Source organism: Primulina tabacum, chromosome 15 (genome assembly GCF_025594145.1).
Source record: "Primulina tabacum isolate GXHZ01 chromosome 15, ASM2559414v2, whole genome shotgun sequence".
In the NCBI taxonomy this organism is placed as follows: domain Eukaryota; kingdom Viridiplantae; phylum Streptophyta; class Magnoliopsida; order Lamiales; family Gesneriaceae; genus Primulina; species Primulina tabacum.
The window spans coordinates 33358226-33372819 of NC_134564.1; the positions used below are offsets into that span (position 1 = coordinate 33358226).

At 29.1% G+C, this 14594-nt stretch overlaps 1 protein-coding gene across 1 annotated transcript; it reads right to left on the minus strand.

Annotated features, from left to right (window-relative positions):
- Positions 1-11466: 11466 nt before the first annotated feature.
- Positions 11467-14206, minus strand: LOC142526104 (uncharacterized). Its single transcript, XM_075630372.1, has 5 exons — positions 13943-14206; positions 13198-13545; positions 12977-13153; positions 12787-12871; positions 11467-12080 (listed from the first exon to the last, which is right to left on the minus strand). The coding sequence occupies exons 1-5, from the start codon at positions 14204-14206 to the stop codon at positions 11467-11469; spliced, it is 1488 nt and encodes a 495-aa protein (XP_075486487.1).
- Between the last annotated feature and the right edge of the window lie 388 nt (positions 14207-14594).

Consider the following 14594-nt stretch of genomic DNA (forward strand, 5'->3'; position numbering starts at 1 on the left):
TATTTTATTCTAATTCAAATTTGGTAACTTTTTAATGTCCAATATATATATAATTTATCAGTAGTGTACATGATTCTATTTTTCAAACGATGTTAATAGCTTCTTTTTCAATTGTGAAATGACATAATTATCATTTACATGCTTACTAATTTTCATTATTAAGTAACATATGTGGTAGTTTCACATTTAGTCTATTAATTAATAATTAATACTAATTAACCACATTTTATGGTTATGATTTTGTGATTTAAACATTCTTCCCTTATCTTTCTTTCATTCTAATAATATTTAAGTAAGTCATATTTCATTTAAAAAATTTATTTAATTATATATACACATATAAATGTGTGGATGATAGAAAATGTTTCTAATTGTCGTAAATAAAGTTGAGTTATATTCATATTTTAATTTATATGTAGCAAATAAGTCATCTCCATGTTTTTAAATGTTTGAGCTATTTTTTAAAAAAACATACTATTAAATTTACTTAATATTAATATCAATTATTTTTTTCATTTTAATAACTTTCTTGGACTTTCATTTAAATTCTAAATTAAATTAATTATGTTATTTATTTTTCTATTTCACTATCATTTGAATTCATTCAATGAATTATTAAAAATAAAATAGATACTTTATCATTAGTTCTTCATATATATAATTTTTTGAAGTTTTTTTTAAATCTAATTATATTAAAATTTATTTTTAATAATTCATTGAATGAATTCAAATGATAGTGAAATAGATTTAAAAAAAAACTTCAAAAAATTATATATATGAAGGACTCATAATAAAGTATCTGTGTGCTTTGAACAAAGAGTCATTCAAATAAATTCTAAATTAAATATTGACATATGAAAAAATAAAAAATTAAAATAATCATATTACTTTTAAATTAAATAAAACAATTTGAATTGAAAATAAAATTATATTTAATCAAAATTTTAAATTTATTTTGTCAAACAATTAATTTCTAAATGCATGAACAAATATAATATATTATAAATCTAAATTTTATTGTGAATTTGAATACTATTAATAAAAAAATTAATAAATTTGAATAAGAAGTACCTATAAAAGTGTGGACAAATGAATCGTTCATCCATATACATCGGATGATATGATGCTAGAAAAATATTGTTGTACAATTGCTAAAATGAGAAATAAATATGTAGGAAATCAATCAATTTTTTCATTAGTTTTTTTCCCACTAATTTTGATAATAAATAAAATTAATTGAATGATTAATTGTTTTAATGAATCTCATAGATACTATTTTATTTAAGTCTCCTCATATTTATATATTAGCAAATAATACTCAATCATAACAATAATGCCGTGACATTTTATTTGTATTTGTAGAGTTATTTACATACAAGTAAATAATGACAATTATATTGGCAAAAAGGTAAGCACGCATTAAATTAAAAAAAAATCAATAAACACTTAATTTGAAAAAAAATTAAAATTTGATCTTATTTACAAATGTTATCACAATTGATATTTTTTCAGCTATTTTTCTAAAAAAAAAAATCAATGAATGCATATATTATATGTAAAAAAAAAAAAAGTAGAGTCAAATGGTACATAGATAAAATTATTATGAAATTGTTTTAAAAAATGACACAAATGAGTCAAAAAAGAGTAAGAGCAAGATATTCCTACAAATAATTATTAGTATAATGTTAACATAACTAAATTGGAAGTTATGTTGGTGTAGAGTAAGTCTCTTGTGAGAAGGTCTCGCAAATTTTTATATGTGAGACGAGTCGACCCTACCGATATTCACAATAAAAAGTAATACTCTCAGAATAAAACTTAAAATGAAAAATTGTTGTCACATGTTCTTAATTATTCCAAATTATAAGTGAGTACTATTTTAGATTTTCAAGATGTAATTTTTACATTTTAGGAACATATTTATCAATTAATTGATGTAATGAGTAGATAAATATCAACATCATATACTAAAATGTTTTCTTTCACTCTTATATTGATTAATTAATTAAAATATATTCATATAATTCTATTTACACTCTTATATTGCTTAATCGATTCAAATTCTTTCCAATAATTGTATTTGTATTGTTATTTTAGTTCAATTTAGTATTTAATCTGATAGATCATTATTCCAAATTCTTATAATTTGTTTTGATTTATCTTTTTCCGAACGAAATGTTGTTTGATGGATTTGATCACGTTATGCAAAGATTAAAAATATTTTTACTATTAATTTATTTTTTAGTTATTTAGAATATGGGTTCACGTGCGGATGCACGTGCTTTTTTGCTAATACATATAAAAGTGTGTATAATTGACATTGTTTTTCGATTGTGCATTGACAAAAATACCCTTTATGCAAACTTGAAGAAAATAAAACTTATTATTATTGTAATATAAAGATAAAAATAATAGGACATAAATGCATCATCATTATTAATAATTAATTGACTTTAGAGCCTTATTGTAATGTATCTATATACCTATAAATCTATATCTATCTACATCTATATACCTATAAATCTATATACATATAAAAGTATAAATGTTCCAATTGTGCATTGTCTATAATACCTTTCATGCAAAATTCAACAAAATAAATGACATAAATTGCTCACATATTTTCCTCATCATTATTACTAAAACCTTTGTATGTGACCGTTGTATATTCATTATTTAGAGCCTTATAAATAATCTATATCTATATATCTATACATATTATAAAAGTGTGAATCAAGGTCAAAGTTTTTCTATTGTGTATTGTCAACTTTGTCCTTAGTTTGTACATACAGGAAAAATTTAGTGAGGACGTTTTTGTCAAATCAGTTATTATGATAATGACAAAATTGTCAAACTACATTTATGTTAGATAATGATCAAGTTGCCAAAAAAAACTGAAACTTTAAAATTATTTGATTTTTATTTTCTTGTTGATGAATTGAACAAATTTTTTTCTCAAAAAATATTAATTTGAAAAGATTGAAATACCAAAATATATTGGTTTTATTTGCTTATAGATGAAGTGAAAAAGATTTTTTTCACAAAAAACTTAATTTGTAGATTTTTTCACAAAAAAGTTAATTTATAGAAGATTAAAATAACAAAATTCTTTTGTTTTATTTTTTTGTAAATAAAGTGAAAATATTTTTTCCACAAAAACTTAATTTGTATAATGATATGATGTTAAATATCTTTTATTTTACGTTCATTAAGATTAATTATTTTAAAATGAAGAATTAAATTAATGAAGCCAAATAATTAAACTAATTTTGTTTTAACAAGGTTGGTGTCATGAAGAAGGTTCGATATTTAATTACATTTACAAAATGATACAAGAACTATCAGATATAAATATAGATAATCCTAATAAATATTTTATTGATATTTATTTTATCTATATTTCTTTATCAAAAAGAAAGTCAACTAATATTGTTCAAAGCCTTGGTTTATTATGAAAATTTAACGATATAAGATTGAATAATATATTTGTATTAATTTTAACTCTATTTTCCTCTTTTTAAAGGCTAGAAACTATAACAATTATTTTATGAGAGATTCTTGCAATTAACGAATGATTATTTTTATAAGAGATATATATTGACAAATCGGTTATAGTTTTTGTAACATTAAAAGATATATCTTTGAATGTAAATTTTTAAAATAATGATAAATAAATTTTTATAAAATTTATTCATTAGCAATACTCACTACTTCTCCATAGACAAAGTCAAAGCTAAGTTATTTGGTTTTTATTTACTTGTAGATGAAGTAAACAAATGTTTTTCACAAAAATATTTGTTTGACTGTGATTTATTTTATTTTGTAGATTTATAATCTTTTGAATGATTTTTTATATATATATGCAAGAAGTTTATCTTTAATTTGGTGAGGAAGTTTTTGTAAAATCAATTATTATGATGTCAAGATTATCAATCTACGTATGCTAGGCAAGGATCAAGTTGCCAAGAAGATTGAAACTCCAAAATTCTTTGGTTTTTATTTTCTTGTAGATGAATTGAACATATTTTTTTCCGCAAAATATTAATTTGAGAATATTGAAATACAAAAAATCATGGGTTTTATTTGTTTATAGATGAAGCGAAAATAATTTTTTCCCAAAAAAATTAGTTTGTACAATATTGAAATACAAAAATTCTTTTGTTTTATTTGATTGTAAATATAGTGAATTTTTTCCACAAAAAGCATAATTTGTGTAAGGACATGATATTAAATATCCTCTATTTTGAATTAATTGAGAATAATTAATTTAAAACGACGAATTAAAATAATGAAGCCAAATAATTAAATCATGTGGGTTGGTGTTATGAAGAAGGTTTGACGGTTAATTACATTTTAAAAAAATGACACAAAGCATTATTAGATATAGAAGAAAGATGACCTTATAAATATTTCGTGAGTATTTATTCTATCTATTTTTCTTTATAAAAAAATCCAACTAATATTTTTCAAAGCCTTATTTATTATTAAAATTTAACAATATTTGATTGAATACAGACAGTTTTACTAACTTTAACTATTTTTCGTCTTTGTAAAGATCAGATTCTATAACAATTACTTATTTGATGATCTTGCAATTGACAAAGATGTATTTTTATAAAGGATGGATATAAGTAAATCAATTATAGATTTATATAATCTGAAATGACATATATTTGAAGGTAAATTTTTAAAATTTTTATGAATAAATCTTTACAAAAATTATTCATTATTGCTTAATATTTCTCCTTATGAGTTAAGATTGATAATAAGAAAGGTCAAATTTATTTGTTTTTATTTGCTTATAGATGAAGTGAACATATATTTTTCACAAAATATTAAATTGAATATGAATTGTTTTATTTTGTAAATCTATAATCTTTTGAATGAGTTATATATGTAAGAAGTTTCTCAGAAAAAAATGAATATATTCAAATTTAATACTTCCAATAATATAGTATGAAATATAAAAAAAATATGTTATCGTAATTTTGTATTTTTGTATTTAAATAATATATTGCATAAATATGTTATATCATTAAGAGTTGAACACTTTTTGATAAATATAATAAAATGTTAATTAAATCATATTTTGTCAGTTGTCTAGAAGATAGAATAACCAAAATTCATTGATTTTATTTGCTTGTAGATTAAGTTAAAATATTTACAAAAAATAAATATAATTTGTACAATACTGAAATAACAAAATTCTTTGGTTTTATTTGCTTGATGAAACAAACTTTTTTTTCTACAAAACACTTAATTGTGTGAAGATTTGTAAAGGCATCATATAGAGAAGAATATACATTTTTTCTCATAAGATTTGCTAATAAAGATGGCGAGAATATTGTTTTTTCACAGAGAATAAAAAAATGATAACAAAAAAAATAGTGAAAGCAATATAAATTGAAAATATAAAAGAAGAAAATATTTGACGCAATAATTTAATTTAAGGTTTAGAATATATTATCTATATTATATTTTTATTTTTCATAAATCAATAACACGTGATAAAATAAGTGGTCAACGTTATGTATTATACTTTTTTCTTCTCTCAAATTTAATTTTAATAAATATTGTGATATCAATTTTATATTATATTTTCTCCAATGTCTAATTTATACAAAATTATAATATTTATTACTAATATATTTTTCAACAATTATTAATTTATTTAGATTGCGCTTGGATAAATTGATTTCAAATTTATGGATTAGAATTATAATTTTATTGTTAACAATGAAACAATATATCAAATTTTGAATCTACACATTACTTATTTACATATTATAATTTATATAAAGTAGAATAAATTTCAAATAACATTATTTTTGGGTGGACTTGAAAAATATCATAACTAACATGAAATACTACTATATAAACATGAAATGAGTGGATTTGAAGTTTATGATGTTATTTTTCTAAATAACAAAAATACATTTGAATGTATTGAAATCCATGGATTTGAAATCCTTCCATTCAAGAATAACCTTAGATTTATAACACATAAAATTTTTAAACAATAATACATGTAGTACAAATTATATTACATTGAATTTCCTACGGATAATGCTAAAGGTACAACTAATATATCGTAATTTACAACAATTATATCGTGAGATTTTGTTATTATCTAATGAGATTTTATATTTAATTTATCATGAGGTTTTGATAAATGAAATTTCTATATTGATTTTTTTGAATTGTAAGAACCATTGTACAAATTTGGTTGCACATGTAGCATTACTCATTTTCTATCGACTAATATAGCATGAAATCATTAATATATAATTTTTTAAAATTAATCTCTTCTGATCTCATTTCTTTAACAAAAATTATTGATAATAGAAATGTATTTTCACGTGCGTCGCACGTGTCTTTACCTAGTACATATAAAAGTGTGGATAATCTACAATGTTTTCCAATTGTGCATTGTCTATAATACCCTTCATGCAAAATTCAACAAAATAAATGACATAAATTGCTCACACCTTTTCCTCGTCATTATTACTAAAACTTTTGTATGTGACCGTTGTATATTCATTATTTAGAGCCTTATAAATAATATTCAAAAATTGCTGTTAACTTTTCATTCAAAAATTGATGTTTCCCTTTCATAATTCATTTAGAGCCTCTTGAGTATGACCATTGGATTAAAGATTTTACTCACTTTGAATATTCTTTTAGCAATCATTATTAATCTACAATGTTTTCCAATTGTGCATTGTCTATAATACCCTTCATGCAAAATTCAACAAAATAAATGACATAAATTGCTCACACATTTTCCTCATCATTATTACTAAAATCTTTGTATGTGACCGTTGTATATTCATTATTTAGAGCCTTATAAATAATCTATACCTATAAAAGTGTGGATAATCTACAATGTTTTCTAACTGCGTCTGAATGCATCATTGAGAAAGTATATAATTGCTACTTGCAAAACAGAATATTGTTGGGTTCGTTTTTAGAAACCATATAGAGTGAAGTAGTGAACTAGAAAGATAACTATCAATTATGTTGAAAAGGTTAGAACCTCCTGTTGAAATTAAATGAACTATTTTTTTTTCTTCGATTGATATCTTGAACTCCTTTTTCGGCAACGTTTTTGTGGTAATCATACATCTTTTGTGCTCATGTATGAAACTAACCCAAAATTTAGTTCTCAAAGTCGAACTACATTTTGAATTTAATCGTCATAAATATGTTTAGTTTATTTCTCCTTTTATACGACATCAAAAGTTTCAGATATTAAATGTCACGCCCCGAGATCGGAGTTAGTCGACTCCGGCGTTGTCTCACAATCACATAATTGCAAAACAACAAGCCTCATAGTAAATCGCAATAACCAGTCTTTTTCATAACAAGTAATCGTCTTTACAATGCGATGGAAATAAAATGCGGAAGCGAAATACACGATAATAAAATTAAAATACGGAATAAATTCGACTGGTCTCGAATTGGATTGGCTTCATCACCATCCCCAAAAGTAATCTTGCTCTTCATTCTCGATTTGTTCCTCGTTCTTATCTGGGTGGGAATGTAAGGGGTGAGTATTTTGGTAAATACTCAGTAAATGGGGGCCGATCGTGCATAACAAATATCAAGGATATACATAGGGGTGGGGAAAAATACTGAAATACCGAAAAATCGTACCGAAAAAAATACCGAAAAATAATTTTTTATTATTATTTTTTTTAAAATTTAAGTTCGATATACCGAAAAATGTCGGTATACAGAAAATGTTTTCAGTATACCGACATTTTTCCGGTATACCGACAAAATTTTCGGTGTCGGTACGGTATCCGGTATGAACTTTTTTCATAACGAAAATTCGGTATACCGAATGTGTGGTATGTCGAATTTTCGGTATCGGTATGGAAAAATTTCATACTGATATTTACGGTACGGTATACGGTACTGTACCTACCCCTAGATATACATATGAATAAATTATCGAAATCTCAATATTAAGCATGTTGAATCAAGTACTGACAAAAATACGGATATAGCACTAAAAATCATCTCATTTTCTATGGTTTTTACTGATCAGTCCCCTATATGTTACTCCTCTAACAGACGAGGCCAAATGAACGGTTATTATAACCCACCGCATCAGGGCCTAAACAAAGCATATCAAAGTTCGGAATTTCCTTTACCATTTCTAAATCAAAGCATTACAGTGCATTTCAAATAATTCAAACATTTCAATTATTATAACTGATATCGAACAACGAATAATTCAGGGGATTTCATACCAAATGGAAATGAATATATCATGCCGATCGAATTTTCAAAGTCATATTTAATTTATTTTCGAAATATATCATGCTCACTTAAAAAGAAAATAAGTGTGCCATTTTATATAATAATATCAAAAACCCACTTACCTGATTTCGTTTGGACTAAAACGCTAGAAGGAGGTGCTAAAAGAACTCCGTTCGAACAAGGTCGTGGCAAAGCTTCGAACTCGGCTGCTGTAATGCTTCGAATTTGGCCTGTTTTCCAGCAGCTATATTTCGAATTTATGTAGTTAGGGGAGGGATTTTTGCAGCATGTGACGTGGGATTACTACCACCTAGGTTCTTCTTATATAGGCTTGGATAGTCAGCTACAAGGTAAGCTTTTATCACTCCCTTAATGTTGCTAATTGCTTAGTCAAAGGGATGATTACACTCTTCTCTCCCAAATGAACGTGGCCTCTTCTTGATTCGAGATACACATCCGAGATTCATGCTGTAATGGTGAGTGATTTTGGCTTCCTTAAGTGCAAATGGAGAGTAATTTTGGGTTGCAAGAATTTCCTCCAAGATTGGTGCACTTCCATATTGCATGGTTTTCACATTATTATTGTGTGATTGTGCTAAAAATTGTTGAAGAGAGAAATGCACTTGAGTATTTTTAGATTTAGATTTTAAATGATATTTTCACCCTAGACGACTATATTTCAGGGTAATTTCATGTATAGCGCATTAGCACATGCATGGAAAAAAAAGGTAGTGAGAGGACTCAACTGTTATTGGCTTTATAATCTCAATTGTGGAACTCGTGCCCCGACTTCATATATTTTCGAAGATTAAATTATTTTGTTTTATGGCTTCTGAGTTTGAAAAAACTTTTATAATTATTAATGCTTGCAAGCCCAATTCCAAAATCAGCTTTTTTACTTAAAAATTACATAATTAATTTCAATAAAACAACTATCTATTCGAATTTTCTGAATTTTACATAAGTTAAATTCGAGTTCAAAACAAGTTATTTCTCAAATTTCCATGAGGGTACATAAATTTTGTAATATTTGTTAAACACCGCAAAGTGGAGGGAAAATCCTCTTTCTTTTTATTTCTCAATTCTTATTTTTGTGTGTGTACAATAGTGAGTTTATTAAATACAAGAGAGAAAACGTGTTCTTATGTCTAACACTTTATGCCTATGTGTATATTATTGACTAATACCAACTAACACTCCTCCTCAAGATTGGTGGAGATTTAAAACACCAATCTTGGACATCAAGTAGGTGTAGGGATGATCTTGGACATCAAGTAGGTGTAGGGATGTAATCGAGTCGAGCCGAGCCGAACTCTTGAATGTTTGAGCTTGGTTCGTTTATAATCGAGCCGAGCTCGAGCTTTATTTAACGAATATATGCATGACTCACGAGCTTATTCAAGAGCCTAAATAAGCTTAATAAATATGAATTATACATTTAAATTTTCATTAAATTAATTAAAAAGTAAATTATATATTTAAAGAAAAATATATTATTCTTATTTAAATTTGTAAATTTATTATAATAAATAAATTTAATAGATTTTTCTATATATTTCATAAATAATATGCAAAATCAATAAATCAAATATCAAAACTATTATTTTTTCATCTAAAAGATTACTAATGAACTTACCAACGAACATGTTCACGAGCTAACAAGCCGAATACTGTAAAGCTTGAGTTTGGTTTGTTTATCTTAACGAGCCTCATTAAACGAGCTCAAACGAGCTTTTATCGAATCGAGCTTCGAATATCTCACAAACGGTTTGGTTCGTTTACATCCTTAAATAGGTGTGTTGATCCTTTCCCAAGTTCTTGGTGAAAATGTCCGCAAGCTGATTATTTGTACGAATATAAGAGGTTTTGAGCAGTTTGGCTTGAATCTTCTCGCGTATCAAATGACAATCGATTTCGATGTGCTTCGTGTGCTCGTGATAAAGTGGGTTAGCAGCAATGTGCATTGCTGCCATGTTATAACAATACAAAATAGCTGGTTCTGTAATGGACACACCCATATCTTGAAGTAACCCAATAATCCATACAATTTCACATGAAGTGGTTGCCATTGCCCTGTACTCGGCTTCAGCAGATGATCACGAAATGGTGCTTTGTTTCTTAGTCTTCCAAGATACCAATGAATCTCCAAGCTTCACACAATAGCTTGTAAGTGATCTTCGAGACATAGGGCAGGCATCCCAATCGGAATCGCAGTATGCCGACAAGGAAAGAGCACTGTGAGTAGATAACAAGATACCCGAACCAGGTGTTGATTTGAGGTAGCGCACAACGCGAATAACAGCTTCCATATGAGATATCTTGGGTGAATGTAGAAATTGGCTAAGATTTTGCACCACATAGCAGAGATCGGGTCAATCCTTTTATACGTACTGGAATAAGGCAGCAAGTGATCAACACCATTTAATGAAGCTTTTTGTTGAATAACATGATCAAGTTCATGACTGGTGAGACTAAGATTTTGCTCCATGGGTGTAGCACATGGTTTGGCACCACTCAAACTCATTTCAGAAATCAACTCCAATGTGTATTTGCGTTGACATAGTAAGATTCCATCACGAGATCGGGCAATCTCAATCCCTAAAAAATATCGTAACGGACCTAAATCCTTGAGATGTATCCTGGAATGAAGAAAGGTCTTCAGCTCCGTGATAGAAGCATCATTATCACCTATTATTACGATGTCATCGACATAAATAAGCAATAAGACTATGCAACCAGCAGTTTGTTTAATAAACAAAGAGTGGTCATGTTGCGACTGAACACAACCAGCAGCCTTCATGATGCTAGAAAACTTATGGTTCCATTGCCTTGAAGCCTGTTTTAGCCCATATAAGGATTTCTTTAGCAAGCAAGCCTTGGACTCCCCCTGTTTGCGATAACCCAAAGGTAGATCCATATATACCTTATCATCTAAATCTCCTTGAAAAAACACATTTTTGACATCCATTTGGTGTAAATTCCATCCCCTAATAGCTGCCAAGCTCAACATACACCGGATAGTCACAATCTTAGCCGTGGGTGAGAATGTGTCATGATAATCAATACCTTGTTGTTGTGTATATCCCTTTGCCACGAGCCTTGCCTAGAATCTATCCACTGTGCCATCAGGTTTGTGTTTAATTTTGTGTACCCACTTACACCCTATTGCTTTCTTATTGGCAGGAAGGTAACAACATCCTATGTAATATTAGATTCAAGGGCTGTAATTTCCAAATCCATAGCCTTTCTCCACCTAGGATCAGTCATTGCTTCATGATAGTATTTAGGTTCCTTTTCAGAAGAAATAGATGACAAAAAACTTTGATAAGCTGGATGAAATCTCGAATATGAAAGAAAATTCGAAATAAGATAATTGGACTTGGCTAAATGACTGTGTGGCAAGGTGGGAAAAGTGTAGTCTTTTGTCCAAATGGGTGGTGTTGTGTGCCTAGATGATCTTCGAGGAAGTGGAGGATCTGGATCAGGAACAGCAGGTTGATAGGATGAAATTTGATCATGCTCAACAATGGGATCATAGGGAAAGATTGGAGGCTGCTGTGGAGGCTCAGAAAAAGGAAATACTCCCTCAAGAAACACCACATCTCTCGAGAAGAGTATCTTATCATTGTGAAGGTTAAGTAACTTATATCCCTTTTGCGTATTCGAATATCCCAAAAACACACATGGCAATGCTCTAGGGGACAGCTTGTGTTGAATAGTTAGATTTGTAGCATAACACAAACAACCAAACACTCGGAGGTGATCAAATGAGGGAACCTTATGAAATAATATTTCATGTGGTGTTTTGTTTTCTAAGAAAGGAGTAGGAGTGCGATTAATTAAATAGACCGCTGTCAAAACACAATCACCCCAAAACTTTAATGGAAGGGATGACTGAAATCTCAAGGCCCGAGCTATGTTTAAGATGTGTCGATGCTTACGTTCAACAATACCATTTTGTTGTGGTGTGTATGGACAAGAACTTTGGTGTACTATGCCAAGAGATTGAAACAAAATCATGCATTCCAGCTTAAAGAAATCAGATGCATTATCAGTGCAAATAATTTTGGCTGACATGCTGAATTGGTTTTTATGAGCAGAAAGAAATTTTTAAGGATACATAGAACATCAAGTTTGAAATGCATCAAAATTACCCAAGTCCTTCTAGAAAAATCATCAACTATGGTAAGAAAATACCTTTCTCCATTGTATGTTTTTGTTTTGAAGGGTCCCCACATATCCACGTGCAATAATTCAAAAGGACAAGAAGCTTTAGAAGTGCTTGCATGTGGAAAATGAAGGCGGGCTTGTTTTGATTGTGGACATATAGAGCAATGAGGCATAGAATCACATTCAGATATGAAAGGTAAAAGTTTCATCCTATCAACAGATATATGACCCAAACGTTTATGCCAAAGTGAATCACTTACTGAGGAACAAGCTAGTGTATTATCAAGTGTCAATGTATTACATCGAATTTTAAAACTAGAGGTAGGATCATGAGATAATGAAAAAAACCAGAGTGTAATTCGTTTGTGTTGTCCAAGTGATAAAGTCCATTGCGTTCTCTACCAATAGCCATTATATGGCCAGTTTTGAGGTCCTGAAACACACAAAAGTGGGGATAAAATGTAACATAACATTGATGTTCTTTGGTGAGTTTAGAAACAAAAAGTAGATTTAATCTAAAATCAGGAATTTGCAGGACTTTGTTCAGCATGATTGAGTCTGTAAGGGCTAGAGAATCTGCTTTGCTAATGGAAATCTTACTGCCATTTGTCAAACCAACTGTTCCAGAAGAATCAGCTATGGATTTTGAATTTTCCAAAGCCAATGAATCTCCTACCATGTGCTCATTCACACCAGTATCTATTATCCAAGGGACCTTTGTCAAATGAGACAATGATAATGAGCTCTTCTGCCCTGTACCTTTATATTAACCATAGGTTCATGAGGAGATTCAGGTGTACATCTTCCTAGCAGCTTCAAAATCTCAGCATATTGAGCTTGACTGAAGATTTGAGCATCACGAGCTGTTTCTGTTGGTATGCCAGACGAGTCACGCTCAACCATATTCGCATCAAATTGTTGCATGTTAGTCTTCACAACTTTATGAGGAACACCCTTGCCTTGAGGTTTGAACATTTTATGACCTGGATGATATCCATTCAGCCGATGACAAGTAGCTCGCGTGTGACCATTCCAATTGTAATTCGTACTTGAGAATTTCTTTTTGTTGTGGGTATCGACGATTTTGATGAGAAAAAAATACTGCAGCTGGAGCGTCCACAGAAAGTATAGCTCAATGAGATTCTTCTTGAGAAATTATTGAAAACGCCTGTCCCACAGTTGGTAGAGGAGTTATCATGAGATTTGGCTTCGAATATGAAGATAACTTTCATTTAATCCCATCAAAAACTGAAGAATTCGCGTTGATGATCATGTTCAAGATATTTTCGAGCGGTCGCACATTCACAAGAAGGTAGAGTCACTAAGGAAGAGTATTCATCCCACAATTGTTTCAATTTGCAAAAATAAACTGAAATTGTACTCTCTCCTTGTGTGAGCCTTCCGATTTCTTGATGCAGAGCAAAGATCCGCGATCCATTCACCTTATCAAATTGTTCTTTTAAATCAGACCACACCACTGATGCTTCAGTGGCATATACAATACCTCGAAATATATCCTTGGAAACCGTATTGATGATCCAGGACAGCACCAAAGCATTACATCTCTCCCATTGTTGCAGTGTAGAGGATCCAGCGATCGGATGCGTACATGTTCCATCAATGAATCCAATCTTATTTTTTGCGCTATTGCGCGACTCCACACACCATAATTCTCAGTGCCTATCAATTGATCAGTGACGAGATTTATACCTGGAGTGTCCGAAGGATGGAGGAACAGCGGATCGTTGAAATTAGGATTCACAGCCATCTCAATTGAAATTCCTCTGCACTATTCAATCGTAGCTGAGGAAAACTTCCTGAAATCAATCTCAATTGAACTCAGAAACGTGCTGATCATTCCAATGCTCTGATACCATGTTAAACACCGCAAAGTGGAGGGAAAATCCTCTTTCTTTTTATTTCTCAATTCTTATTTTTGTATCTGTACAATAGTGATTTAATATATAAGAGAGAAAACGTGTTCTTATGTCTAACATTTTATGCTTATTTGTATATATTATTGACTAATACTGACTAATACTGACTAATACCAATTACCAACTAACAATATTCAACTCTTTCTTTTTTGTCCTGTTTTGATAATTTCAATTCAAATTTTGGTTTCTATCATTAGCGTCTCATTGATGCGGACCCGA